Raw genomic sequence first — 18,600 nt, forward strand, 5'->3', positions numbered from 1 at the left:
ATAATATATACGTACATTATAAAATGATCACACAATAAGTCTAGTCAACCATCTGTCCCCATACAAAGTTACTGATTCTTGAATTTTTAATATAATTTCTCATAATTTTCTAGAACTATTGTTAAATGTATTAATTTCCTCACTTTGACATGTCTGGTCCAAACAATCAATTATTCCACATGCTATGGGCTGAATCGTGTCCCCCTAAAATTCATCTGTTGAAGTCCTAAGCCTCACTACCTCAAAGTGTGATTGTATTTGGAGATATGGTCTTTAAAGTGGTGATTAAGTTTAAGTGAGATAATTAGGGTGGGCCCTACTCCAGTGTGACTGGCAAGAAGAAGAAGAAGAGATGAGAACACAGACCCAGAGGGAAGACCACGTGAAGACCTAGGAGGAAGACAGCTATCTACAAGCCAAGGAGAGGGGCCTTAGAAGAAACCAACCTTGCTGACACATTGATTGTGGACTTCAGCCTTCCAGAGTTGTGAGAAAATAATAAATCTCTGTTGTTTAAACAACCTAGTCTGTGATACTTTGTTATGGCAGCCCTTATAAACTAATACACCAAGTAAAAACAATATTTTGCCATTTACCCAGTTAAATGCAAACTCGTATGAGAAGCAGGAATTCTGCCAGGAGGAGGTTGAGGCTTTGACATAGCCAAACCCATGGCAAAAAGACCAACCACTACAGTTGGTCAAAAGTCTGTGTGCTTATGAATGGTGTTTCAGATTCCCCAACCAAACAAAGGCTAAGAAGGGGTCAGGTAAACAATAACCCAACAATTATTGACCTTGGTACAGACCGAACAAAGTGACTTCTTTTACAAATTGATAAGACGAGGAGTATCCTCATAACATTTTGAAGGAGACCCAGAGCAGAATTTGACCCATCGCTTTTACATGAATCGTTTGTTGGTCTCTGGATCACCAGCTTATAGTCCTTGGGGCTGGTTTGGATTGGATTGGGGCCTATGCTCCCCGTGGAGCATTCTCTATGCATTCAAAAGACACAAGACAATTCAGGTCAAAACAAAGACACACAAGACAAGACTTTGTACAAATAGTCAAACAAAACTAAAAGCAAAGCAAGCAGGAAAAGAATAAGCCAATTAATGGCAAAAATATTCACCAAATGATACAGCTCCAAAGAAAGTTCTAATTATACAATGACTGAGGCCTAATTTCCTTGTACAAAGAATCATCTGGTTGCAAATTCTTGGATAATAAAATAAATTCAGCAAAGACATTTTAATGAAACATGTCAGGGAAATCTATAGAGTAACTACCCTTGGGCACAAAGGACCAGGTGAGTGTACCTGTTGGACTGAGGACTTTCAAAATAATTTCACTGGAACCTCCAGACTTATCAAAGGAGGAGACCACCACTTGAAATCCGAAAATATTTCTTAAGTTTAAGTAAAGGAAGAGCCATGCTGATCACACAAATTTCTGTGAGCAAAGCAGAGTGCTGGTCTTTTATTGAGTTGTTGGGAAGAGTGTATTTGGGGTTGCGTTGGTTTTAGAGGCAGGGATGGGTTGATGTGAGCCTTAGAAGTGTGTTCACAGAAGCCAGTCTACCAGCAGTGGGCTGGCTTCCACATCATGATGCTGTCACTCACTACCTGGCTTTCCGAGTTGCATTCATTGAAGTGAGTTGTCACTCGTCCATTCATCAAGTATAGAATTGTCATTGATGGATTAGACAGGTTGAAAACTAGTTCTGGTGGAAACTTGTGCCCATGACTATAGAATAATCAGTCCTTTCCTAGGAGTGTGGGACCACCAAGTAACAATCTTTCTATCTTACCTGTTTATTTTGTTTATGGCCTGTCTCTCCCCTGGAGGAGAGAGACATATACACTCCAGGAGGGCAGAGATTTTTATTCACTTTGATCCCTGCTGGATTTCCAGCATCTAGAAGAGTGTCTAGTACACAGTAGGTACCCAACAGGTACACGACAAATATGTGTTAAATGAACAAATGATCCTGACCTCCAGATCTTCACCTGTATGATATATGGGGAAGGTGTGGTTTTATATTTGCATTATTTTAAAAAATACCCATTATCACAGACACTGGGCTGGATCTAATCATGATAAATGCTTTTGAATTGAGGGTGATTAATGAGCTGTGGGATAAAGCTAAGTGTGTGGTGTGTCTGCTGCCTCTTCAGATCACGTTTCGCCTCCACTGTTGCTATACATGCAACGGATTTTGGACACTGGTGGCATCACTTGGATCATTCATCTAGAAACACTCCTCCTCTGGCTTTTGTAGTCCTTGGAGATTTGCTGGTTTTGGTCTTCTTGTCCTGGAAAGTGAATTCCAGGACGTGGTATAGCACAGTGACCAAAAACTTTGGTAGTGGTGTCATTTTGAGAGGCCATGCAAATTTTCCAAGCCCCCATCTCCTTATCTTTCAAATGGGAATAATAATAGAACTTACCTCCTGTGACTATTTCTATCACCACCACCACTGTCCTTGGTCACCATCATCCACGCTGTGGGGCTCTAGTGAGTTCCCTGTGTCCCAGCTCTGGCTGCTAGGGCCCCGGTTTCACCGAGGATGAACAGTCTTTTCCAAAGAGCCAGCTTTGCCACGGGGGTTAGAAAAGGTGAGATGAAAGTTGCTGCTACGCATGATCGCCCAAACCAACTATATTTCAGGCTCACATTCAATGGGATCGATCAACCCAGTGAATCCAAGAAAGGTGGTGACCGATGCTTCTGTTTGATTAACGCAATACTTAATGTCTTTCTCCATTGCCCAGCTTCACTATAGACTAGAAATGTCAAATATTTTCTTTTCCAGCCTCCCTCACTGCTAGGGATGGCAACATGACTATTTCAGGCGAATGAGATAGAAAAACTTGCTTTCCCGCTAACGGGCACAGGAGTTATTGGTGCTATCTTTTCCATCTTCCTCACCTTGAGTTTGGACCTGATGCCTGGAGCTGGGGAGGACACCTAGTGATTATGGAGCAAAAACATTAAGTAACTGTCAAGAGACTCACAAAGATGCCAGCCCTGACATCATGGAACCATGGAATGAATGCCAGCAGCCAGCCACCTAGAGACTTTTGCTACTAAGAAAAAAAAACATCGAAAACATTATTTAAGTCAGGTTTTCAGTAGCTTGCAGCCAAAAGCATTCCTAATGGATCCAGTGCCACCCTACTCAGCAGTGGAGCCGGTATTGGACAAGCCCCCTCTGTATATCGTCCTAAGACGCACACTGTGTTTGTCTTCAGACGGCAGCCATGGTCCACAATACCTATGGCAGACCTCCTGGGGGCTGAAGCAGTTTGGCTATATGAATTTTGCATGCTGATGGATATCCAGTTCTGGTCCCTGGGAGTTAGGGGTTAGGTTTGAGGTACCAGTCCCTCTCTTCCTCTCCTGAATTCTGGCCTATATCAAGACAATGAACTGAACAAAACGGGGCTCAAACATCAGCTCTGAGTATGGACAGCCCTGACCTGAGGCCAAAATGAGACTTTTTAGCAACTCTACCTGCTATCCCTCCATAGAACATGCCACGCTGACCGTTCTGTCTAGTTCCGGGTGGAGGAGCCGGGGCAGGAGAGCAAACACCAGGCTCAGGCTTCCAGAAGCAGCCCTGCAGAGGGTGCTTTCCACCTGAAGACTGGGAGGGCGGGGCACGCCCCCTGCACCTGTTTCTCAGGGTCCTGTGGACTGTCCATTCTCCTGAACTCATCCGTCAGATAAGGCGTCCTCCAGTGGGGAAGAGCCAGTGAGGGGGTGGAGAGAGAGCAGATTCCCATGTCAATGAGGCAATATGGGGATATGGGGATGGGAGGTGCAGGGAAGGAGGAGATAGCAGATGATCAGGGAGAGACCAGATTAGTTGTGGAGGCTGGGGTCTTGGGTGCGGTGCATGGGTAAGGTGGAAAATGAACTTGGACCCTTACCATTGAGTTCACATCCTACCTACTGCCATCACTTATGAGCTGTGTAACCTTGTGTGCAGTATTTAATCTCTGCATCCCAGGTTTCTCATCCGTAAAATGGAGATGATGAGTGTGCCCATCTCATGAACTTACATAGTGGATTAAATGCGTTCATGCCTTGAGAATATGTGGCCCAGTGCCTGGCACATAACAAGTGCTCAATAAATGTTTGTTCCCTTTCACACTGGGATGGAGGAGGAGGTGAGATTCTGAGACCTGAGTCAGGGGCTGAATTAGCTGTTACCACCAAGTGCTAGCAGGGATCAGCGTGAGCCATGAGCCAGGGATGCAAACCAAGAAAGTGTCCCCCAAACCCTTCCTCCACCCTGCCCCTGGAGCTGAGGTTAGAGTAGACGGCCCTCCTCCCCTGAGGGCCTTTGTCCTCCAGGGGCAAGGCAGAGAACATGCCCAGAATGAGTCCACCGGCCACCTGCCAAGGGCCTCTCCCCTGCCTCCTTGCTCAGACAGATCGCTCCTGTCAGGAGTGACAGCAGCCTGCTTCATCACTCTAATTGCAGTGTGGTTTGTGTTCATCAAGGAAACAGCAGGGATTCCAAATTAAATTCCAATATGCAATTTATCCAAGATATAAGGCCTACTGAGAGACTATGCAGAACTCCCTGCCTTCCCTTCTGGAGGTAGGACGGTTCTGCTGTCAGTGCTGCCAGGTCCCAAGCTTGTCTCCTGGGACCAAGGCTCTCGGGAATGAGGATTCCCGCTGGGCTCCTGGCCAGATGCTTTCCCATTTTACAGACAGGTTTGCTGAGGCATAGAGGAGGGACTAACACATGGAAATAGTCCTGGGGACACCGAGGCCAGGACTGGCGTGGGCTTGTCTGTCTTTGGGAGCTAGATGTGACAAAGCATCTCTCTGGAACACCCCGAAATGACAAATGAGACCATTCTGAGTGGTAGTAAGGGCCATGGGCATCTCATTTTGAAGATCAGAATCATTCTCTCAGCGTTCATTTTCCTGGAAGAGGCTTCTGCACAGAGCCCAGGCACAAACTTGCTCTCTCAGGCTTCGTACCAATGTGCCAACCCCTTCCTAATAGATAGATCTGCCAGGGGCTTGCAGACTGGCTCCCGCCACATGTTTTCCCCAGCCCTGAAATGTTTTATGAATCATACAGACAACCGAACTAACATGGCAAAGTCGATTGAAAACCACAGAGGTGAGGAAGCGATTGAACCAGAAAGGCGGCACGGCTGGAAGTGTTCATCCTCCTAAGTGGCTGCCCTCTGGCTCCCTACTTCCTGAGCTCTGCGCACAGGCAGTGAGTGGGTGCCCGGCCCCGGGAGCCCCTCTCTACAGTCTGCTGCTGTTTACTGTCAGAGACTAATCCATCCCAAGTAAGCTTTAGACTCAGGTGAGAAATAGAGCAAAATGCTAAAACATCCTCTGGGGCTCAGGGCTCCCTAATGTGGCTGGTGGGAGGATGTGGTGCAGGGACACCAAAGTGACATGAGCTGGAACCCTGGACACACGTGCTCCAGAGGGAAGTGTCTACAAAGCCAGCCCTGGGACTACCCTGGCGGTCCAGTGGTTAAGACTCCACGCTTCCAATGCAAGGGGCATGGGTTTGATCCCTGGTTGGGGAACTAAGATCCCACATGCTCCGTTGTGCGGCCAAAAAGAAAAAAAGCCAGCCCTGCCTGGCAAAGCTGCATTTCTCCCGGGTCCCTGGATTCAGCTCCCAAACTGGCAGAGATTTCCAACCATTTACCAGATAGATAGCACCGTGGCTTCAGGGAACCAGCAAGGCAGCAAATAACCCTTAGGGAAGCAACATCCAGTTTAGATGGAGAGCCTGGAGGCAGGAAGTGGACATTTCAGTCCAGAGCTGATGCCGTCCTTTGAAGTTGGAAGGTGGAAACTATGGGTCACACACCAATTTCCTCAGAGGCGAAAGGAAATGAAAAGGAGGGGACACCACTGTCATAAAGTGATGGAAAAAGTTAAAAGTTAGTGGTTGGAGCATGGTCTCTGAGTGCAAATCTGAAATTGAGGGCTTTCGAGATTTAGCTCTTAGAATAATCTTTTTACATCTCTGGCCCTTGGTTTCCCAATCTGGAAAGTGGGTAGAACAATAATACCCATCTCTCATGCTTCATTTAGAGCAAGGGTCTGGAACATTTTCTGTAAAAGTTGGGTAACAAATATTTTAGGCTTTGGGGGCCATGGGAGCTCTGTTGCAGCAACTCAACTCTGCAGTCGTTGGAATGAAAGCAGCCATAGAAATAGTAAATGGATGGACATAGCTGTGTCCAATAAGGCTTTATTTACAAAACAGGTGGTGGGTCTGATTTGGCCTGGGAGTGAGTCACAGTTTGCCAACGGCTGATTCAGAGGATTATATGAGACAGTGCAAACGATAGCAAAGTGCTTGGCACAAAAACTAACCAATAAATATTAGCATCTTCCTCATCCTCAACCGCTCCCTCTTTTTGTTTTTTGTTTGTTTGTTTTTTGCGGTACGCGGGCCTCTCACTGTTGTGGCCTCTCCCGTTGCGGAGCACAGGCTCCGGACGCGCAGGCTCAGCGGTCATGGCTCACGGGTCCAGCCGCTCCGCGGTATGTGGGATCCTCCCAGACCGGGGCATGAACCCGTGTCCCCTGCATCGGCAGGCGGACTCTCAACCACTGCGCCACCAGGGAAGCCCCGCTTCCTCTTCTTTATTGGCATCACTGCTCTGCATTTGGATCATCAGGTGCTGCCTAATAAATACCTCTACTCATCTCCCTTCCTTTACCAACGTGTTAAATTTCCAAAAAGGGCACTTACAGGGGTACCTTCAATTCCTGGGTGCAGGTGCATTCAGGATTTCGCCTGCATGATGCAGATTCTCAAATTGCTTAGCCTTTAAAAGCAAGGGCGTCTTGGACCCCCAGTGAAGTAACAAGGATATGACTCCCCGTTAGAAGTTTCTATTGCCCTTCACAAGGGATTTCCTGTGTAACAGCACAGATTTCTCACTGCTGCTTGAAGAAGTAAAGGCGATTACAACCATTTTGCAGGCAAAACTGAGCTTTGGTAAAACAGGTTGACTTGTGTAAAGTCAGGCTGAGAATCAGGAGCTGAGCGGATGCTGGATCCCAGGTCTGTGGACTCCAAATCCAGGGCTCGTGCCCCGATGGCACGTCTGCACTGAGTATTGGCTCAGTCAGGATCTTTGCTGCACATGATAAACTGGCTGTTTTAAACAGAAAAGGAATTCACTAAGTAAGTGGCCTGGAGAATTTCTGGGAGGAGCAGAGAATCGAGCTAGAGGCTGTCGAGGGGAAAATACAGCCCCGTGAGAACGCCTGGTGCTCGGCCGCAGACACTCCTGACACAGGAGCCACGGCTGGCCCGACGCTCGGTGCCTTTAAATGCCTGCCCCTGCTGCAGCCTGAAGTTCAGTCCTCTGCCACCTCAGAACCAGTCCTGCACGGTGCCCCCTTCTACACGTTACTCTCTTTCAAACGCAAGTCTTCAAGTGAGGGCCCTATTGGCCTGAGCCTCGTCACGTGTCTGGACTCTAGTTCCCAGATGAGTCACTGACTGCTTCCTGGCGGGGTGGGGGTGGGGGTAGAGCGCAAAGGAGGAGGGGGATTCCCTAAACCCAGGAAGGCTGTGCCCAAGGTGCTGAGCCGACTCCACCCTGGGGTCTAAACCTCACAGAAATGAAGCAAGGAGTCAAAGGGATGCCTGTTCCCCCCTGTTCAGAGCAGCATGATTCACAATAGTGAAAAGGTGGAAACCACTCAGATGTCTGTGTACGGCTGAATGGACAGATGAAATGCGGCCTATCTGTACAATGGAACATTATGCAGCCTTAAAAAGGAAGGAAATTGACACACGCTACAACACGGATGAACGTTGATGATATTATGCTAAGTGAAATAAATCAGACACAGAAGGACAAATATGGGCCTTCCCTGGTGGCGCAGTGGTTGAGAGCCCGCCTGCCGATGCAGGGGACACGGGTTCTTGCCCCCGTCCGGGAAGATCCCACATGCCACGGAGCGGCTGGGCCCGTGAGCCATGGCCGCTGAGCCTGCGCGTCCGGAGCCTGTGCTCTGCAACGGGAGAGGCCACAACAGTGAGAGGCCCGCGTACCGCAAAAAAAAAAAAAAAAAAAGGACAAATATGGTATGACTGCACTCATATGAGGTACCTAGAATAGTCAAATACATAGGCAGAAAGTAGAACGGTGGTTATCAGGGACAGGGGGGAGGGGAATTATTGTCTAATCGGTACAGAGTTTTAGTATGGGAAGATGAAAAAGTCCTAGGAGTGAATGGTGGTGATGGTTGGAAAACAACATCAGTGTACTTCATGCTACTAAACTGTACACTTAGAAATGGTTGAAATCGGGACTTCCCTGGTAGCGCAGTGGTTAAGAATCTGCCTTTCAATTCAGGGGACGTGGGTTCAATTCTTGGTCAGGGAACTGGATCCCAAATACATGCCGCAACTAAGGGTCACACGCCACAACTAAGACCTGGCGCGCGCACACACACACACACACACACACACACAAAATGATTGAAATGGTAAATTGTATGTTATGTATATTTTATCACAAAGGAAGGTGCTGGGCATGACAGATATCCACTCTAAGAACTTAAGATTTCATTTTTGAGAAGGGGCAAAGGAGGCCCAGAAAGTGACTGATTGGTGGCAAAGTTGGCAATCGTCAATCTCAAGTACTTGCTCCTTCCAGAAAGAAACTGTTGGTGACTGTTACAAGTCTGGTGACCGCTCCTCAGCCTTGCTCCCCAGGTTCTAACTAATAGGACGGGGGCCAGGAAAGTGACTCAAGGAGTTGAGTAGGTTGGATGGGAGACAGCAAGGAGAAGGGGTGACTGTGACGCGCTGAGGAACACAGGTTCTGTCTGAACAGGGCAGCTGCCCCTCAGCTCTGGCTAATCTGACACGTGGGCAGGGAGCCCAATGCTGCTCTATCTCCTGGCTGAGCTATTTGTAGTGAGGTGGATGGACCTAGAGTCTGTCATACAGAGTGAAGTAAGTCAGAAGGAGAAAGACAAATACCGTATGCTAACACATATATAGGGAATTTAGGGAAAAAAAATGTCATGAAGAACCTAGGGGTAAGACAGGAATAAAGACACAGACCTACTAGAGAACGGACTTGAGGATATGGGGAGGTGGAAGGGTAAGCTGTGACAAAGCGAGAGAGTGGCATGGACATATATACACTACCAAACGTAAAATAGATAGCTAGTGGGAAGCAGCCGCATAGCACAGGGAGATCAGCTCAGTGCTTTGTGACCGCCTGGGAACATATGTGTATGTATAACTGATTCACTTCATTATAAAGCAGAAACTAACACACCATTGTAAAGCAATTATACTCCAATAAAGATGTAAAAAAAAATAAATAAAAATAAAAAAAAAAGAAGCCAGACATCCAGATATTTATGTGAAATCTCCTGAACTTTAATCGTTGGCAACAGATTCAAATAATATGAGTCTGCAAGCTGGTGGAAATCTATCTCTGGGTTGGATGCCACCCTTGGGCTGCTGGTTTGCGAACTCTGTTTGAACCCAGAGGCAAGAGCCAAAGATAACATCAAGATGTCAGTCTTAATAGTAGAGGCCCAGAAAACTTTCTAAGTACTGTACAGGGCTCCCAGGAAAGAATGATAAGAAAAACATAGCTATTAACTAAAATCAAAATGAGAGTCTTGTATTACATTCTACTTCCCAATCTAAGCCCTCAGATCTTCCAGTGGGAGAGTTGGGACTGCAGATTAAACTCCACGGGCACTCAGCCACCCTGCCTGTCCAAGAAGCAGGACGAGCTCTGCCTCTAAAACTCATTAACCAGGGAATGGGGGGGAGGGGAGGACAGAGTGAGAGGGGCATAGAGGACAGGGGAGGATGAGAGGAAAAGGGTAGGAGGGAGAGAGGATTTTCGGCCTTTCCTCAAGGCTGACTCGTCCTTCTGGAATCTCTGAAATGCTGGTTCCCAGTTGGAGCAATCGGTTCTCTGGCTAATGTGGCCCAATTGATATTTTTACTTGGTTTGACTCTTACCTAGTAAATTTGCTCTTGTGAGAAGGGTGTCAGGAAGCAGGAGAGAGGGAAACCGTGGAGAGGGGGCTGGAAGCCTTACACTTTTCCATCTTTTCTATTCTAACTCATTTGGTTTGACAGCCTAATCTGTGGTCCACCTACTGGCGTTTCTCTCAGGGCAGGAGATGAGCATCTTATTCCCATCTTCACGAAGTTGCTTACTCAACACCCCCAACTGTCCCTTTGTGAGTCTCCCTGGGACCCAAAGTGGGCAGTAGAAAGTTCTGTTCAGGGTCAACACAGATCATCAATAAAAGTCACTCCGACACCATGCATTTCTATTTCCCAGCACAAGTTGTCCAACCAGCTTATCAGAGATTATACTAAATAATGGAATCATTCCAGTTTTGAAAACTATGAACTCCAATTATCAGATACACCTAGAAAAATTAAAGGTCAAAGATGAAATTCCCCTTTCTCATTAAGCACAAAGAAATTAAGGTCCAATACTCATTGAGTCTAATTTGCTACATGACAAGAACTCTTTCACTGGGAGGAGAATCTGTTCTGGAAACCACTGCATGAACCAAGATCACGGTCCCCGGGTGGGCTGGATGCCTGTTGTCTCCACTCTCATCTCAGGCTGGGAACCATGCTTCCTGGAATCCCCTTCCTTGTATGGTTCTAGGGGCGAGTGTGTCAATGAAGGATCACGTGAGATTTGAAGGCAGAAAGGCAGAGAGCCATTACTCTGCACTGGGGTGATCCGTCACAAGACTTTGAGTCCTCTCCATGAGCTAAGTCATTACTGTACCACCTTTGACTTACTGTAGTGCCTTCCTGGTCACCTTGCAAGCTCTCTGTTCTGTATTTGCCCTACGCTCAGGCTGGTGTCATTGGTAACTGTGTCTGGGATCCTCCTGCTGTAGCCTTCCGGGCATCACTTCCTACATCAGTGTAAGCCCTAACGTCCATCTTCAAACCTTTATTCCTGCAATAGCAGTAGTGGCTCTGACTGATCCCAGCTGATACACTGGGCAAACACAAGCATCACTTTCATGAAGAGCCACTTATCGGATCTAAGGCAAGCCAGCAACTGGGATCAGGACACTCACATTCAGTCATTTCCTGGTAACTGATTCCAACTGGAGGGATGAGTTATTTAAACAGTTTATTTTTCACTTACAAGGAAGCCAACCCCTTCTTCTCTTTCTGTAATACCCCGATAACTCATTTTCCTGCTTGAACGAGGTGTCAGTTCCTCATCTCTGAACTGGGGCTGCCATCCTCTCCAAATAGGATCTGTGGTCCTAGGGAGCTTCTAGGCACATCTGCATGCCCTTAGCTGATTCACAGACTAGCACACGAGGAACACACTCCAAGTTGAAGGTCTGGCTCAAGTTCCTTTGCAAAAGAGTCACACTTCATGCAGGGTCACATGGTGGGCTTGTGTTCAAGGACCACCTCAATCCCTAGGTCCTCTTCTGCACATTCCAGTGTGTTATTTCTTAAACTGACTCACCTCCTGACTCATGGATAACATTTGCCTTGGTCCAAATTAAGTTTTCATACCATGCTTTTTGAATATATTCCCCAATGCTCCTTCCCAAGGTCCTATGTGCTTCTTTGGTCTAGGAATCCCTCAGTGTCATTTGGGTGGTAACTATATCTTGGTCAGGAGAGAGCTCTGGTATGTCTTAATTCCGGGAGTCTTGACTACAGTGGCTACAACTGAGTCCCAAAGACGACAATATCAAGATTCTAAGTGGATTTTAATTCCTGACGGTTCTCTGATACGGAAGAGTATCTGGAGATGGGTGTTCCAGGCAGAAGGAATGACAAGAGCAGATGTCCTGAGCTGGGAGTGTGCCTGGTGGGTTCAAGAGGCAGCAAGGCGGCCCAGACTTGGAGCAGACTTGAGGGAGAGGGGAGATGAGCGGAAGATGAGGCTATGTATGTACTGGAGAGTCAACGGTGTGAGATCCAGGAGACCATGGTGTTGACTTTTATCTTGAGTGACTTGAAAGTTACTCAAGCATTCTGAGAACTGGCTGAAGGGGGGCAACCTAGAAGAGAGATGATGAGAGCCGTGTGGGGCTAAGAAATTGTGTCTCTAGAGGAACCACACAGATCTGACATAGAAATTGTCACTGATCCTGGACTTTAAATCTGATTAGATGGGATGGTTGGGTCTCTTCTTTCAGGAGGGGGTGAAGGTATCCTATGTGTGAAAAGAAGATTATAAACATATGATTGGTGGCGGAGCCAAAACCCACCTCTGGTTCTTCCGGGACACATAGTCAATTTACCTGCCCAGACTCCCCTGAAGGTAGGTGTGGCTATGGGACTGGTCAGGCTACGGGCAATGGAATCTGAGTGGAGGGGTGCGTGCTACTTCCATGGCTGGCCCATAAACACTGCCCAGTTTTGCTCCTTTGTTGCCTTCTCCTCTGCTGGCTCACAGGGATGATTCACCAGGGTGAACCTGAAAGCCAAGTACAGCCAAATGCTGCCTGGCAATGGAATTTAGCATGAATGACCCTCATTCAGAACACAAGCCCTGCTCAGCTGAGGCAACAGTCATATTAAAATAAATAAGCTTCCCCCAATATTGCATCCTAGTCCCCCATGGTCATGCCTCTAAGCCCCACATCTGAAGGGAAATCAGCCCCTCAGCTCTTGTGAGCCCAGCTTCCTTAGAATTTCCAAGGGCTGTTTGTCTAAGGGACTGATGCATTCTACCTCTTGGGGTAGATAAAAGAATTAATTGTGGAAAGCCGAGTTAACAGCATGCGTAGATGAACCTAAGTCTTTGGGTAGCTTGACAAGGGTGATAGATAGGAATGCATCTCTGATCCATCAACTTAAAAATCCTATGTGGGTTGGGGGTGACTCTTGGTGGGTAATTCACCCATTTCAATACTTTCAGTGCTTTAGGGACAGTTCTAGAACCCACGAGTGAATTCAGGTTTCAAGGTAGAATTCCTCTTCTATGGCTTTATCCATGTTACTGTGACCTACCCTCAGTGACCATCTCATAAAAAGCACACCTAGCCCAAGCCCCAAATGCCTGCAGCTTGAAACTGCCCTTGCCATCTAGGTTTAAGGAAAGGCTGTTGAGTCTCCTGATGTTTTCAGTGTAACATTGCCTCTGCTCCTTTCAGACCTGGCTATGTTGCCTAAAGCTTGTGGTTGCAGGATATCTTCTTATGTATATTAGAAATTGTGCCAGCCAGTTGTGGGTCCTATTCCTTGGTGAGGCTCTATACTACCAGACCCTTCCATATGAGAACTGTCCCTCTCCTACTCCATGTAATTCCGGTGGGGCTGTCAATCAATCAAGAGTTCCCACCTACAATAGTGGTCATAGGACCAACGATGACCAATCATAGTCAACCTCCACTGGTTCTCAGAGAGAATCTCGTTTTCTTAGATCATGAACCTGGATCTTCTGGGACCCTCTTTTCCACCACATTTTGTAAAGCCATGAAGTCATCGCTTTACACAGGTAAAGCAGGACTCAGAAGCTGGAGGGGGAAGAACAGGTTCCTAATGACAGCTGTTGATCAACTGGATCCAGCCCTGCCCCAAATCGTTTTCCAAACCCTTGAACGCTGTTGCATTAGCCAATACATCTTCTAAAATTCAACACATTCAGCTTGTATGAGTGCGATTCCTTACAACTATCACTTACAATTGGGGGTGCTATTAATGTTCCCACTCACTTAACTATAAGATGTGAAGGGAGTCTGCATATTATCTCACTGGATACATTTCTTTTCCTTATGGACATGTATCACACATCCACTGCAGCCGTCAGAAGCTCCTTCTTTCTTATACAGTTCATTCTTTGAATCTACTGCCTTGCCTGAGGATAGCAAGTTAAATGGAGAAGATGAACAATATCTCCCAGATCATTTATCCCCATGAACTTTTCTCTAAAAGGCAGACTGTCGTGTTACTTTATCACCTTAGAGAATCCCTACTGAGAGTAGCTTTCTGAACAAGACCTTTGCATTCAACCCACTGTTTAGGACCTCACTGGGAAAGCCTCTACTCATCATAACCCTGTATTTCCTTATTCACTGGAAAAGAGCTAATAGGGTCAATTAAAATGAATTTCACAGGTCCTTGAACTGCCTGCTTCCTAAGTTCTTCCATTTTTAACTTTTTGGATGCTGCCATTCTAAGGGTTCCAACATTCCAGGCCAGCCATTAACACACCGTTTCTTTTCTACAATGCCCTTAGCTTCGGACCCACCAGCACAATGTGGGAATGATCCTTTAGGCCAGGGGTTGGCAAATGACAAAGCCAGATCCAGCCCATATTGGTAGTTATTGGAACACAGGCACACCCATGCATTTATGTATTGTCCATGGTGGTTTTCGTAGTTGCTACAGAAACCATATGGCTGCAAAGCCAAAAATTATTTATTATCCGACCCTTTACACAAAAAGTTTACTGATCTCTGCTCTAGATTAGCATTTCTTGATTGTCTCCTCATCCTAGCACCACAGAAAATGGTACTCTGAGAGAAAAAGGAATTAATATCTTGACAAGCCTTTGGGCATATTGTTTGGTAAAGTCTACTCTAGACCACTTGGGGCAGGACATGACCTGGTATATACTTGGGACACCACTATCTGATAGCCTAGTCTTCTTTTTGACATATCTGGGTACAAGTACATGATCAACATCTTGGTTCTGTAAGTCCTATGTTTTGATTCCCACGTAGATTTTAATTTTGGTCAAGGCCAAGGTTATTTTTGTTCATGGGTGGTGGTGGTGGTGACCTCCTGCGCACGCTGACTTCCTGTGCAACTGTACCTGCAGCGTAAAACGAGACTTGTAAGAGCACAAAGATGCTCCCATCACTGGTGGGATGAATGGGAGCCATTTGTGGTTCAAAACCAATTACCAACATACCTGTGCCTGAGTTAGAGCATGTGCCCCTGAATATGTGGTCAGAATCTGTTCCAGCTATCACAGCCACTTGCTCCTTTCCTTCAAGCAGTGCCACAGTGAAGTCACTATGGGCAGAGAGGGCATAGTTAATGCCCATATTCTGAACTGACATCCCAGGGTTCTGGATACGAACTGGTGTCCATGGAATACTTACCTCTGTATTCCAACCATACCAAATGTGGAATCCTCAAACGGCCACCATATTTTGAGGTCCCATCAATATTCTCTCACCTTTTCTCAATTTATTAGGGCATACATTCATTGCAGAAGCCATGACAGAAGCGGCTGTCCACTCTTTATATCGCCATAGAGAAGAAAGGGGGGTTGAGGACCATTCACACCAACAGAAAGAATGAAACTGCAAGTTTATTTGAAAGTATAAAATTAAAAAAAAAACCTAATCAAAAAACAAAAGCAACCACGCACAACCTTTCCAGTTTACATCGACTTTGAATGTCACACACGATTTATTTACCACTTGCTTGCATTTTTTTAAAATGTCAATTTCAAAGTAGAAGGAGTTGAGGGCAGGTGATAATGATCATAGCTGAACGATTTTAATGCTAAAATAAAAAGGACTCGCTGATCTCATTTGAGAAAAGAGAGCAGGGATGGTTTTCTGATCGGCATAGATTTAGGCCATGTATAAAAAAACATCCTCGTTGGAATGAGTTAAAAAATAATGCTGGCCACTTATTTGCTATTTTGAGTAGGGGGAAAAAAACAAAACAAAAAACCCCTGCAGCTTTGGTGTCCTATTTATATCTTTTTAAAAACAGCCATTTAAAAAAATCAAATCTATAATAAAAACATCCCTGTGTTTGTTTTAAAAAACAACATTAATAGGCTCTCCTTAAGCTACTAAGGCCATCTGTCTTTCCTAAGATGCCTGGAAGCTGAAAAGCGCGTGAGACTAATTCATCACAGGATTAATTAAAATGAGAGTCCTTTCCTCTAAACAACTTCCAGAGCACCAGAAAGCAGCAGGGGCCGCCAGAGGGAGAAAGGAAGCCGCTCTGGCTCACAGGAGATGAAATATTCAGCTAGAGTTCCTCACATACTTCGGCTGCCACCAAAAGTTCTTTCTTCACTGGATTACTCAGAAAATAACTCACGTTATTTTAAAAATGAAAGATGTAGGCAACTATGTTCCTTTTCTTAACTTAAAAAAAAAAATCACCAAGTGGCTAGCTTTCCTGTAACACACTTTGAATTTGGTTTAAAAAAAAAAAGCCTACAGAATAGGATCATTGAATGCCACTTCATCCCCCCTCCTGCAGGCTCCGTTTGAATAAGCATCAAAGAGGTTACTGACCACGTGGAAAGCAGCCCTGCATGGGTGACAGCTGCCCGGAGTGGCTCCACTTGGTTCCAGTTTTGTTCCCCCACAGCCATTAGTGTGGATTCTTGACGAATAACACCTACGTTTCCACCCATGACTTCCTGAGGGGGTTGGCACTGTGGCTGGCTGGGCACAGAGAAAGAGGAAAGCTACCATAAACACAGAGCCTATGAGCCGAGGGAGAAAGGCGTCCCTCTTTCTGCGTCCTTCAAGACCTCGATAAATAATAACTCAAAGTGCAACAATGCACAGACGCCTGGCACACAGGTTCGTCTGGGGGACTTGTTACTAGCGTGCTCAGCGGGACAAAGGAACGATCATCTCCTTCTGCATCCTTGCTTGGACCTCATTAATGGAAAAACAAACAAACAAGAGACAGCTTTCCTATACACATATAAATAGTCCCTTAACTAGAAGGGAAAAAACAAACACACTGTTTCAAATGCATTTCTAAGAGATTAAAAAAAAAAAAAAAGTCCGCATGGCAAATCTCGACTCCAAACTATCATCCATGTCTCTCAGAGGAGAAACTATGGGATGCTCGGACAGGCCTGAGCCTCACTCTGATTCCAGCCCTAACCCTAACCTGCAGCGCAGGAATCTGGGCCTTGGGAAGGGGGGTGAGTGCAGCCCGGGAATCCAGGCTCTCTCCCGGGAGGTACTGAATTAGGTTCTCACGTTGAGTTAGAACTTACAGTGTTCTCCAGTCCAAATGCACAGGTAAAATGACTGCTGAGTGTCAGGGGGACTTAGGGGGCGAGTGCTGAAGCTGCATGAATGGGCAAGGCAGGCTGGGTGTGGCTTACAGGGACAAAGGGCCAGATCAGATTTCTGGGCAACTCATCCCTTGTTCTACGGGCAGGTCACAGCTGGGAGGGAGACGATCCAGAAGCCAGGGAAAGGACTGTGGACCAAAGCAGACCCAGGATCTTGGCAGCCTGTACTTTAGGAGCTGAGAACTCAGATAAACTCATGGTGGGGCGCCCTGCCTGTTCTGGAATGAGGCCGATGAGATATGATCCTGGAGAAAGCTCTCAAAACAAGGATTCTCGGACAAATTTTTAAATCCAGACTCTATCCAGACCTGATGGTTTCAGAGTCCTTCAGAAAACCAGGATGACACTGTTGACTTCTGAAGGGCGTGACTCACGGCAACAGGGTTCTTTGGCCCCGACCCAGAGCAATGAACGGCCTAGTGCAAGGCGGGTTCTGATGCTCCCCTGGATTCTCTCCAGAGTGGCCATCCAATGACAGCCTCCTGGTAGGACCATCCGACCCAAATCTCCAAATGGAGCTCTAAGGAAGCAGCCCACAGAGAATCTGGTCCAGTGTCCTCTGCCCTTCTGAACACCCCATACGGCACAAACACTGCTTTCTCAAGGGCCACCTAAGTACCGCACTCTCCGGCCACCTGCTCAGCAAGGTTCCAGCAGTAACAGAATGATGTGCAGAGTGAGGCTGTGATCCTGGGCCCCGAAGGAAGAGTAACTGCCCAGAAAAGATGCACATACATCAGGGCAACTGAGAGGCCAGAACAGTGCCAGGTCGCCCTCCGGAGAACATCCCTGAAATCTGGGGAAGGAGGTGAACGGAGAGAGAGCTGACACCCCGCATCACTCCTTGAGGCCTCCTGAGGAGCTTCCCATGAGCGCAAGCTGTTAGGATGGTAACAAGTCAGAGCAGATGAGCCCATATGGACTTTGGAAGAGCTGGATTTTATACTTCTTCGGCGCCCCGGCTGGGTGCAGAGTCCCTAGGCTCCGTGGTGCCTTCCTGTGGGCCCGGCTGCCCCGGCCTGTGGCCCGTGTCTTCCATACTCAGGAGGCTGCTGGCTGCCTGGGAACTGGTGCTGTTGGCGCTGCCAGATCGGGAGCGGTAAGGGGGCAGGTCGGCTTGGTTCAGAGACTCGGTGTCTGAAGAGTAGGGCGGTGGAGGGAGGTCGTACCATGCGGGTCTGCGATGGAGAGAGCAGGATGGGGCGGGGTGGGCGGAAGGGGGGGAGAGGAGGGGGAAGAGAAAACATTAGGAGCCCAGGCACGGCAGGCAATGCCAACGTCTGCCCTTTTCCGAGCGGATGCTGACATCGGGGATGAGATTTTCCTTCTAAGGAGAAAGGCAATCCAAGGACTAGGAAAACCAGTGATTTGTAAGAAGACGAAAGGAACAGGTCAGCGTGCTCTGCCTGGCCTGTGCCAACTGGACAGTGCCCAAACCACAACCTTTGGTAGGGAGAATTCTAAATACTCCCCGGCTCATCCTGGGTGGTCTGGCAGGGATTCACCTGGCCTG

At 47.0% G+C, this 18,600-nt stretch overlaps 1 protein-coding gene across 2 annotated transcripts in view; it reads right to left on the reverse strand.

Annotated features, from left to right (window-relative positions):
* Positions 1 to 15,319: 15,319 nt before the first annotated feature.
* Positions 15,320 to 18,600, reverse strand: part of LDLRAD3 (low density lipoprotein receptor class A domain containing 3) — a 256,617-nt gene continuing 253,336 nt past the window's right edge. For both annotated transcript variants that reach the window (XM_060157730.1, XM_060157729.1), the window contains one exon: positions 15,320 to 18,265. In XM_060157730.1, coding sequence (XP_060013713.1) covers positions 18,028 to 18,265 — 238 coding nt within the window. In that variant the 3' untranslated portion in view covers positions 15,320 to 18,027. The remainder of the gene's footprint in view (positions 18,266 to 18,600) is intronic.

The sequence above is a fragment of the Lagenorhynchus albirostris genome, chromosome 9 (genome assembly GCF_949774975.1).
Source record: "Lagenorhynchus albirostris chromosome 9, mLagAlb1.1, whole genome shotgun sequence".
In the NCBI taxonomy this organism is placed as follows: domain Eukaryota; kingdom Metazoa; phylum Chordata; class Mammalia; order Artiodactyla; family Delphinidae; genus Lagenorhynchus; species Lagenorhynchus albirostris.